The sequence below is a fragment of the Glycine max genome, chromosome 20 (genome assembly GCF_000004515.6).
Source record: "Glycine max cultivar Williams 82 chromosome 20, Glycine_max_v4.0, whole genome shotgun sequence".
Taxonomy (NCBI): Eukaryota; Viridiplantae; Streptophyta; class Magnoliopsida; order Fabales; family Fabaceae; genus Glycine; species Glycine max.
Genome location: NC_038256.2, coordinates 43,333,009 through 43,345,061, shown reverse-complemented (window position 1 = coordinate 43,345,061; position 12,053 = coordinate 43,333,009). Strand labels below are relative to the sequence as shown.

The window sequence follows — 12,053 nt, the reverse complement described above, 5'->3', positions numbered from 1 at the left end:
CGCGTTGTAGTAAAAAAAAAGACCCATAAAGTAAATAATTACAAAACAGACCAATTTTGATAAAAAAAAATTATAAAAAGGATCCAATTTGGTATTTTTGTCCAAAATGAAATGACCTTTTTAATTTTTTTTATACAAACAAAATGAAAATGGCCTTTCTATTTTAAAAAGCTAGTGACCCGTGACTTCCATGGCCGAAAACATATTCTTCACATGTTGTGACCTATCTTTAAATGACCAATCATAAAATAATAATAAAAACTAACATTTTCTTTTAGAGTAAAGTACCAAATTAGTCCCCCTCACTTTTGAAGGCGCTGTCAATTTGGTCCCTCAGATTTAAAAAATATCAAAATGATCATCGACTTTACATTTCGTTTGTCACATTAGTCACTGCCGTTAGTAGTCTCCTTACACCGATAGTAAATGTGTGATGTGTGTGTTCCAATAATGAATGAGAGAGGCTTTAGGGGTGAATAGGAAAAAGATGATCACCTAAATTATGCCATTTTAGTATCTTTAATGTCAATTTAGTCTCTCCTTATGTGACAAGTAGAAGAAACTGATGTGAAAGTTACACGTGTGCGTCCAGGTGGCACTTAACGTGCCACATCACACATTTAAGAGACTACTAACGACAAGAACTAACGTGACAAACACAGAATGTAAAGTCAATGATCATTTTGACATTTTTTAAATCTCAGGGACCAAATTGACAGCGTCTCCAAAAGTGAGAGACTAATTTGATACTTTACTATTTTCTTTTATCATAATACTAAAAATTAATGTGACAGTGTTTAAAAAAATATTAATGGCAATTAAAAAAAAGTGGTAACAGAAAGAAAAAAAGTTCTAACACTTTGATTAGTCAAAATTTAGATTAGGAACCCAATGAAAATTCAAGATCCTAGGAACTAAAAAATAATAAATCATAATCCAAATCAATGTTAAAATTTTTACTAGAGACACACTTTTGTTAAGTTAAAAAAATCTAGGCATTAATTTGTATTTTGTTGAACCATATGCAGTCATTCAACTTTGAATGTGTGAGTATGAAAAGACTTAAGTTATAGGTCGATCCACGGGCGACCAAAACAATACAAAAACTATATTGAATTACATTAAATATGACAGAAGGCTGTTGAAAAGTCAGAGAAGGAGGAGCTTATTAATGGTTAAAAATTGCTTAAGCATAGAAGGAAATTGACGAGGCAATTGCATTACTTCCCATTTAAGTTTAAAAATATCATAGATAGATAAATAGATGGCATTCCAATCAACAGCATTACACCTTAAAAATCAAACAGGAAAGAATGCTGTTTAATATTCAATTTAATCTATGCTGCTACAACAATGGCCGGGATGGCCATTGAATTTTCCCTAGAGCTCCTACATAGCTTTGCTCCATTGCTCCTCCTCAAAATGCTTGATAAAAAACAATAACCACCATACATTTTTCTCTTGCTACTGGAGGCAACAATAACAACCAAGCCTTTTTTTTCTCTTGAAAATTACTTTCCCTTCTTAATATACTCCATCCAAACACACCCTTTACACCAGCAGGATTTTGTATGATCATAAACCTTGGAATCTTGTCTACCAGATGCACAGAAATACAGGGTCATTCATATTTAACACCATTTTGTTTCATTCCCTTGTGATCGTCAATCATCAGAGCTGTACTCACTAGATTCTGGCAACAAGGGTACAGCAGCACAGCAGAATGACTCCTTGTCCTTAAGAAGTAGACAACTGCCATCAGAATTCCATTTCAGATCTGTTATAGTAAACTGCGGTAGAGGAACATGAACACAATAGGCACCAGATGGGGTCCACATATACAAGTGAGTGCTTCCGGTGCAAAGAACAAGGCGTGTGCATGCCGGGTCCCAAGCTGCTGCTCTGATAGGATCCTTATGCACTAAGATTGCAGCAAGCTCAAGATGTCGAATATCCCATATCCAAAGTACTGTGGGCATACTATCATTACGAGTACATATGTATTGGCTATCATTGCTCCATGACAAAATACCTTCAATAAAAATGAGTTGAGTCATACAGGAACCTTTAATTATAGCTTTTTCCAAAAGCTATCATGCAAAACCAACAACAGAAGACATTCGATGAGTCCAAAGACAACCAGATGGTTCGGTCTGTTCAGTAAACTACAATTGAAAGGAAACTGATGGGATACTGCAGACACCAAAGCATCATCAATAAAGAATATGAAGAACTAATAAAGGATACAATCCAAAGATAGCAATAACTTATGACTCCTGTCTGCAGAGAAAGAATAATAAAGTAGTCTCTAGTATATATTTTTGAGTTGGGCAAAGATTCCAAATGTATAAACCAAGAAACTGTTACAAGTCATGGTGGATGGCACTGCCTCGAGACCATGTTAAGATAGAAACTGAATAATATTATGATGATGTGATACTATCCAATGGAGATTTACAAAGTATTCACTAAAACGTGAAAGGTTGTTTTTCCATCACTTGATTAGTTCACAACCTGATATACTCAGGCCCTTGGGAAGTTAATCACTAGTTCAAGCTACAAACTTTGGCTTTATTGACATGTTTCTGCTTCACACTAATACTTAGGCAACCCAAAAATCATGCAGATCAGAAAATCATTTCCAAATCAAGAAATTCCATTTCTTCCTATTTACTGCACAAATAATGGAATTGAGAACCCTAGCCTTTGCTTCTATGTCATTATTAAATTATGTAACAAGAAAGCTCAAAATTTATGGCATTTGAAAATTAGAGACGTGTAGCTTACCAATTCCTTGTTTGGGGTTAGGTTTCTCAGCAGGAGGCTTTTGGAATGGTAAATTGATAGGAACTTCCATAACCTCATACCTGACTCTAAATGGTTCTTCAGGAGAATCTGCTTGCAGAAAGAAAAATAAGAAAGAAACAAAACAAAAGAATGAGTATCATGAACTAACTATCCAAAAAGCTTAAGTTGTTAGGTAAAGGCAGATAAATGGTTTCATACTTTCATTTTATAACACACCCCTCGTGCAGAAGGCCTTTGGGTTTAAATTGTGGACAATGCACAGAGCACATGCCTATCTAACAACCTTGTGATGAACTCCAACTTTTATTAGAAGGATGAGTAAAACAAGGATCCAACTCTAGACCACTTGCTCATAGAGACTCTAATATCATGTCACCCAAAGCTTAATTTGTTTGGTAAACATACAAGAATGATTTTATACTTTTAAATCATCTATAGCAACGAGGAAGAAAATAATGAAAGAAAAAATCCAATGGCTAATGAAATGAGTAACTGGCTTGTTCATGGGAATGAGTAACTGGCTTGTTCATGGGAAGGAGTTGGTCTTCACTCTTCACAAATTACAGAAACATTCAAGTACAGAAAACCAATTTGCAAGCCGCATAAACAATGGCCAAAGAAAAAGAGTTGGTTCCCACAACAATTGTGCTTACCATCATGCCCTTGGGAAAAATCATTGCTCAAACATAGTTCAGACATATCAAGTTGTAGTGGCTCATCTACTTCCTGAAATTTCAGGGATAAGGTAAATAAATTTCTCAATCTGTGATACCATCAACAGGGGAAGTGTCTAAAAGGAGTACTTTGAAAACAGCAGCATAACAAGGACCACGGACTGTAGATGGGTGCATTAGCTCTGCAAATGTCTTCCAAGTTAGGTGATTCAGGACCCGCAGCATCTGGTCATAGCTGCCCACAGCCAGAAACTGACCACAAGGAGACCAGGACACACTTTTAACTCCTAATCCACTTTCATATGCTTGATACTTGAAAAGGCACCTTCCGTCTGGAGAATATATTAGAACCTATATCAAACATAAATGACTAAGTTTTAGGCAATTGTAAATACAGCATAAATTTCCAACAATAATTTATAGCATAACCAGCGAGTAATACAAAAGCAACAGACTAGAAGCAACACATACATAGATATAGAAAACACATGAATTGTAATATTGTGTAATGTGATATATGACATGCATGGAACTTTGATTATCAAATGCATGTGCTTTAATGATGAAGATTATGCAAATATTTGACTGCATTAATTACAATAACATCCCCTGTCAAACTTAAGTGGGTGCAGTGGGACTGAGAACCAACTTGAGTTTGGAAACAAGAGTATGAAGTGTGCAGAGTCAAATCTGCATTCTGGCTTGGATGAAATGGGGCCAGATTATATCTAAAATCAGATACGGGGGTTGGACTGCATCTGGGATCGGAGAGAGGGCAAAAAATATGCCTAACTCAACTTTAAAAAATACCTCAAGGAAGGTTATTGAAGTACTATACGGACTTGGGTCGTATGCTTTGATGATGTGAGATCTTAACAATAGTTATTAATTAGTGGACTTGATAATTTTTTCAATGTAAACTAGTCATCCTAAGAGCTTATCAGGTCAAGGAAGTGATGGAATAGTTTTTGAAGCACTTTTGTCTTTGAAGCTATATAGGACAAGGCTCCTACTACCTTGTGCTAAAAAATTCAAAGAGAATGGGGGCACTAAGAATTGACCTTGTAACTTCTTGGGCAAAAAGCCTCTAGTACCATTTCATGGAACCAGTTACCCTAAAACATTAAGCTGGTGGGTGCAATCTTATAAAGACTTTCCATATATAGAACGAAGTTACCTTGTAATCAAGTGGTGAATCCCATATCACTATAGCACTATCATCAGGTGACCATTCGATATCAGCCAAGTCTAGAGTGTCGACTGCAAAATTGCCCATGATTTCCCATGTGTGACAAGATAACAGATTTATATAGTCCTTGCAATCACGCCTTGTGCATATTGCTGCAAATTTCCCATCTCTTGTGAAAGAAACTCCTTTGGAAGGATGCTTTGGCCACTGTAAATGCACACAAGCTGTATTTAACAATGACCAAACAATTAAACGCAACTGGAAATCTGATGTGGTGAGTATGTGGCGGCTATCTGGGCTCCACCTCGCATATGCAATTCCAGCAGGTCCTTCATCTATCTTGCATGTCCATTCTGGCTGGGTCAGTGACCAAGCCTGTATCATCGGCTTTTTGTAGAGACCGCAAAGAATATATTCAGAATCAAGGGCCCATTCAATATAGCTAATCTTGTCTAAGCATGAAAACAACTGCACAACCTGCATAAGCCAAAAAGAATTGGTGCAAACCATGAACTAGAGGCAGATAATTGGAAATAAGCAGCTTAATCAATGAGTCAGATGGAATATGTGCATGACACCGAAGTATATAATTAACATAAATCTCATCAAAACCTAGAGTATAGTCCCAAATATACTCTGACTGTCTTATTACTCATATTTTTTAATATACATCATTCACCATCAAACAGCCAGCATATATCAAGAACGAGCTTGTACTATTTTCCATGAAGTGATCAAGTCAAGAAAGAAGAAACAGCATCATATACACTCAAAATTATAAGTTGGTATAAAAAGATCATATGAGAAACAACGGTGAAGTAGAGTAAGACATAATAATAATCAAGGTGATTGATTTCATAACGAGCCGAGGGTTTATGGTTTTGGAAGTTTGAAAATTTTATTCCTCAAACTGCAAAGGATATATTACATACCATATGTGTTCTGAGTTAACGTTTAAACTTCAATAAACATTATTTAATCCTACTGGTTTATTAGCACAAAGCTCCCCCCCCCCCCCCCCCCCCAATTCAGACCTGCAATTCATTCATTCCATCTTGGAATTTGGATTCAATGAGCCTGAGCCATCACAATGCAATGTTCACAACCTGTGGAATTATCGTCTCCCAGTCAAATTTAGTCTATCTGTTCCTAAGCCTGAATTTTCCGAGACTTCATTCACTTGAAGTTGCAATTTACTTTACTACCATAAACTCCCTCATGTACCTATAACAATTCTGTTACCTGTACTAAAAATCTAAAACATCAACTTTCATGAAAGCTAGTGTCTAGTTGAGTTCCACCTTCCAAGTCAAAATTTCAGCCTCTTTAGCTACAGAAATCATCATGCTCCAATGGATATCACCCCCATTTTATTTTCCTACAAACCTAAGTATCTAACAAAGAACCATCAAGCTTCAACTCTCTAAATAAACCCCATTTACACCACAACTTTCTAATTCCTCAGAAATATGCATATGCAAAATAACCTAAAAGATTTTATTTGTCATGTATGGAAAAAGAAGAAACAACAAAGAAAACCCAGATCCCGTTGCCTAGCCATGACTCCCATGTTCTTCCTAAAAGCTTAAATCCCCAACACAAATCACAAACATGGGTGTCCCAAAAAATCTAAGTCCCATAAACTCAAAACTCGAAAGAGTGCACTCAATGGGACCCACAAAACAAAACAAAAATGAAAATTGAAGAAGGGTATCAAAAAAACGAAACCTTGAAAGAAACGGTCTCCCGAATGACGAGACGATAATCAACAGCAACGGCAATGAAGCGAGCGTTGGGAGAGAAACAACAGGGACCCGTTTGCTTGTAAGATTCAGTGAACTCCATTGATCGATTTTTATCACCAAATGGCAAATGGGGTGGTTGGTTTTGCTTCAAGTTTTAAACTTTACACAAAAAGGAGTTAAACTATCAGAATGATGAGTGACAGAACAGAGAAACGTAGTAAGTAGATCTGGAAGTGGGAACCCTGTCTCGTTGTCTTGTTGCATAAATTCCTGAGAGTGAGACAGACAAGATTTTCAAATCGTTTTATGCATTACAAAATAAGGTACTAGTACCGTTAAATCATAAATTCATTTGGTGTGATGCTTTTTGTTTCTTCTTTTGCCTCACCCATCCCATGTAATGTTTGAACGGATAATTCAAATTCAATCAAATAAACTAATATAAAAAAAAATATTTTTTAAAATAAATCTAGTTTTTAATATGAGAAAGGATGAGAATTTAGAGGATATTTGAAGTAGTGTATTAAAAGGTGTGTTTGTCCTGACACATTTTTTTATTCATAAGTAGAGAATGATAGATGATGTTATGTCCTATTTTTTTTATAAAATAAAATTAAATAATTTATAATATAACACTTCTTGAAGAAGAAAATTAAAGTTGAAAAGTTTGTGAAATTTTATAAAATTTCAGATAGCTATGATGTATTGTAAGTTTACAATAGTAGTATTTATAATTTAAAGGTATTAGTGTGTGGTGATATGATTGACATGTAAGTATGTAGTTTTGTTAAAAAAATAATATGCAGTCAAAATTTGATTTTTATGCCCGTTTGTATTTAAGAGTATTTTAAATAAATTTCAGAACTTTGAAATATTCATGTATGACTATCAATAGTTCAAAAATATTTCAACTTAAAAAAGTAATTAAAAGATAAAATAAATTAAAGAACGGGTATACTAAAAGTTAATTTTATCTTTTTTATATACTGTTGTAGTTTTGTATTGGAATTTTATTTGGTGATGTGAAGTTTTTTATTAATTAAGAAATAATATTTATTATAAAAAATAATAATGAACACATTTTCTAATATTAAAACATTTTTAAGCATGTTTTTGGACTTTTATTTAATTTCCTATGCTTCTTAAACATATTTTGTTTTGTTTAATTCCTTGTATAAAAATATCTTCTCAAGAAAAAGCTGTCATATTTTCGCATGACTTTAAAAAAAATGTAAATATTGTTTAAATATGCCAATTGAATCTGTTATTAAACCCTTTAAAAGATATGTTATTTTTCTTTTAACAATTTTTACAAGATTCAAGCATCAACTCCTTTATGCTTGAAAGTTGAACTTTTGTGAGAACCTCCAATCCCTTATCACTTATGTGGCTCAATGATTGAATATTTTGGATTATTTTTATAAATAAAATATCAATATAAATCTCTTTCAAGATAATTTATCGATATAGATTTCTTTTTACCATTGATTAGTCAAAGGTAATAATTTGACTAGTAGTTAAAAAAAAAACGTCAAATGATATTATTTTGACATGTATCATCTATTGGTCAAATAGTATGTAATTTTGATTTATCAATGGTCAAAAAAGATTTGTGTTAGTAACTTGTTTTGAAGGATACCTATTAATACTTTGTTTATAAAAATCATTCAAAATGGTCAATCACAGCTCAATCGTCTATGTCATGATTCTTTACTTATGTCTTGAATAACATTAATCTCCCATCAACATATCTTCTAGATAACCGAGAGTTTTGGCCCCTATGATAATGTCTTGTCACAATGGTCATAAGGGATTAGGTTCAAGTCCACAACACACACAAAAACATATCTTCTTGTGCATAATGTACAAAAAACCTTATTTCTTATAATGAGCAACAACCATGTCCCATTGACCTAGTTTTTATTTGCTTACACCAATTTATCATCCAAGTCTTATCAAACTTACCTATTGAGATAAGGTTCAAATACATCTCAAGTACATGTCTTATCTCCTTCAACATGAGTTTTTTATTTATTATTATTATAGAGTCACTTCTCTTATGTCTAAAACATTATTTGTGACATATTTGTTTATATTCATCGTATTAAAGTCTTTTTTGTAATACGATGAAAAAGTCATTCATGAAATATGATATAAAAAAACATTTCAAAATAAATTATCTAAATCAATAAAAAAAAAACTATTCAATTGCAATCATAAAACACAATATTTAGAAACTTAGAAAAGAAGATTATTATAATTGTTTTTATTTTTAGCATCTTGACTTCTATTGGATTAGTCCATCCAGCCTTCTTATCACTCTTCAAGAATTTACACAGTTGTCTTCTTTTGACCTTTTTCTCCCAATAAAAATAAGTCAAGTTTGTGCGAGTTTCCTTTTAAGGCATCAATTGAAGACGTCTCTAACCACTTGAGTTTGCAATCCTAAATTGAAGAGTCGATATAGTATTTATTGATTTGAACGGTTAATGTTTTCTCTGAAAAATAATAACTAGTTTCAAACAAAAATATTTTATTTTATTACTTTAACAATAAATTTTTTGACCCTAATAATACATTTAAAATAAATAAAAATATGTTTTTTTGACAGAAATAAATTAAAAATATAGAATAATATACTTTATGTTTTTTTTATAGGAAATATACTTTATGTTAGCGATATAATATTTTTTAATGTTTATGCGACATTTTATAATATATTTCTCTCCTTTTAATAACTTATAAGTCTGTTGATATTGAATATTGTTGAAAAATAAATTATTTCTTTTTAATTTATATAAAATTAATTGAATTTATATAATATAATCAAAGTAACATAACTTTAATTTTAAATTAGACCAACATTTGTAACTCTACATTTTTTGTTTAAATTATTTTTCTAATGATTGATTACATATATTTTATAATTTTTATATTAAAATATCCATGGCCAAAAAATGAAAAGAAAAAAAAATGATCATAATGTTTTTTGCTTTAGATCGTATGGATGTGAATGTGAAGTCGGTCACAACACTATTATGATTATGTATCATAAAAGTAGACTTACACCTTTAATGCTTATAGTTATAAATCTACGTTAATAATTTTTTCCTTTTTCTTTTTTTCAATATTAATAAATATGAAACTTACTTCAATAAGTTGTATTTGATATAATTTATTAAATATTTTTTTTACATAAACCAATATCTCTAATCTAAGTTTAAGGTCAGAAAAAGAAAAAGAAAAATTACATTTATTAAGAACCAACAGAAATATATACTTCCTGATCTTACGATACGTCTCCAATAGATACAAATGCAAAAGCTAGTAATAGAATTTTATATACAAAATCCAACCCAAAATTTTATTTATCATTTACAAATGAATTAAAACTCAATCTACAAGACGAGAGATTGAGAATGAGTTTTAACCACCAAAAAAGACAGATGAAGGCTATATACTTATCCCGTAAGCTATAAATCTATAAAATTGAGACATTCCTCTTGAGAAGATTGACAGTATCTCTACTCTACACTTCTGTGATCACCTTCATAACACTGCAAGTGTCACTGCCATAAGGTATTATATTCTGATCAATTGAGATGATACAGACCTTTCCTAGTTGTATATTTTTACAGACTTCTCAAATGTGTGATGGTTCTGCAAAATTGAGAAATAATCATTGTAGAATTCTGAAACCTGCAACATCAAATGTTCCCAGTGACTTATATTCACAGTTGTTATTGAATTTGAATTAAGTTATCAATAGTCCGGTCCAAACATTTTCTATTTTCATTTCTTGTTTTCATAGATAATTACCAAAAACTTATTTTCATTTTGCTTCCTGTTTCCAAAATATTTATAAAAATAGGATTTTTGATGTTTTCACTGTTTTCTGTACAAACCATTGAAAATAAGTATTTGACAAAATAACCCATTTTAGAAAAAGTTTCTTCTATGCTTAGTTTCTCTGCTTTTCTGGATAGTTTTCTTATATCAATTAGACCTTAATGCGTTTAATTTCATATATGTAATCCATTAGAATTCATTCAAGATGATTTGGGTTAACAAAATATTTGCCACAATGCAACTTATATTCTAGAAACCCAAAACCATTCAACCCTATCCATATATGCCAATAAGAAATAGTTCATAGAAGTCCAGTTTATATTACTGGACAAAAAGTTCAGAAAATCACATTGCAGATATATGGTCAATTTAGTTTTTGATTGCTACAGCAAATCTAAGGTTACAGCTTCAAAACTAATCCTATGTTGCTATATTTTCTTAGTAATTAGATGTAACAGAATATAATCAATTAACCATGCATAAAAAGTAATACCACTTTTTTCTTTGTATTGTTTTATCTACCCTAAATTTTGAATGACTGTGTGCTAGATCCACATTTTAGGGTTGCAGATATTGTGCATATACCACCTAAACATATTGAGCCAAAATATAACCACTTAATTGAAATAAATGTCATTTCTTTAATTGATATTTGATATGATGAATAATATATATATATATATATATATATATATATATATATATATATATATATATATTTATATTTATCGTTTAAAATTTTTTACACACTTATTCAATCACAAATAATTATATATGATAAATTTATTAATTTTTATAATAATTAATTTAAAAATTATATAGTAAGGATGATTTATGTTGATTGGCAAATAATATTTACATTCAAAATACATGGCTAATAAACGCTTATTGAAGTTTTAACCTAAATTAATCTGGGTGGATTTTTCCTCCATATATCATAAGTCAATGTATTTTTTTTTTTGTTGTTGCTGTATTAAAACAATGTGAAAGACTTGTTGAATAGCATCTCGCGATTATAGGAAGCTAGACTTGTTGAATAGTATTTAAGAAATAATTTATTTTTTTTAACAGAGAAAAAAAAACGAAATCTATTAAAAAAATTCTAACAGGTACAAGGAGTACCTGATAGAAATCAATAAAATACTTAAGAAATACTTTATTAATAATAAGTATTGAAAAAAACATGAATTCATATTAAATTGTAAAAAAATTATCAAATAGCATTACTTCAGTAGCATATTTATAATTTTTATAAAATAAAAAATAGTTTCAACAAAACATTTATTAGATTTATAAAATAAAGTTGTAAAATAATTTATAATTTATAATACAATGAATTTCACTATTTTTAAAATTATTTCCTCTCTTCCTCTCTCTTACATACTAAACAACAACAAAAACAAAAATTAGCTTAATTACACTTTTAGTTCCTCAAATATTATAATTATGTCATTTTAATTCCTAGGTTTCCATTGTATTAATTGGATCCCTTAAATAGTAGAATGTGCGATTTTAATATTCCGTAATTCAATTCAATTGTTTGATGTTATTCCCCGGTGACTGGTGACAATTATGTGATTTTAATTTCTCAAATTTCATAATTTTATGATTAAAAATATTTTTTAGACTAAAATTACATAATTATGATATCTAAAGACTAAAATTTCCCAGTTACAATATTTGGATGGCTAATTGATGCAATTGAAATCTAAAATCTCACATTTCCTAAAAGACCTAATTGGTAAAACTAAAATTACGTCAATTACACTAAAATTAAACAAGCAAAAA

At 30.9% G+C, this 12,053-nt stretch overlaps 1 protein-coding gene across 1 annotated transcript; it reads right to left on the bottom strand.

Annotated features, from left to right (window-relative positions):
* Positions 1-1,224: 1,224 nt before the first annotated feature.
* Positions 1,225-6,784, bottom strand: LOC100817535 (WD repeat-containing protein WRAP73). The gene is made up of 6 exons (XM_003556271.5): positions 6,400-6,784; positions 4,660-5,148; positions 3,612-3,833; positions 3,462-3,534; positions 2,788-2,895; positions 1,225-2,032 (listed from the first exon to the last, which is right to left on the bottom strand). The coding sequence occupies exons 1-6, from the start codon at positions 6,514-6,516 to the stop codon at positions 1,665-1,667; spliced, it is 1,377 nt and encodes a 458-aa protein (XP_003556319.1). The 5' UTR covers positions 6,517-6,784; the 3' UTR covers positions 1,225-1,664.
* Positions 6,785-12,053: the final 5,269 nt, after the last annotated feature.

Bases quoted from the DNA above. Each gene is read 5' to 3' on its own strand.
- LOC100817535 (XM_003556271.5), bottom strand. From the start codon at position 6,516: ATGGAGTTCACTGAATCTTACAAGCAAACGGGTCCCTGTTGTTTCTCT. The intron at 5,149-6,399 runs GTTTCGTTTTTT...TGGCTTATGCAG, and splicing joins GGGAGACCGTTTCTTTCAAG to GTTGTGCAGTTGTTTTCATG. The intron at 3,834-4,659 runs GTAACTTCGTTC...TGTTTGATATAG, and splicing joins ATTCACCACTTGATTACAAG to GTTCTAATATATTCTCCAGA.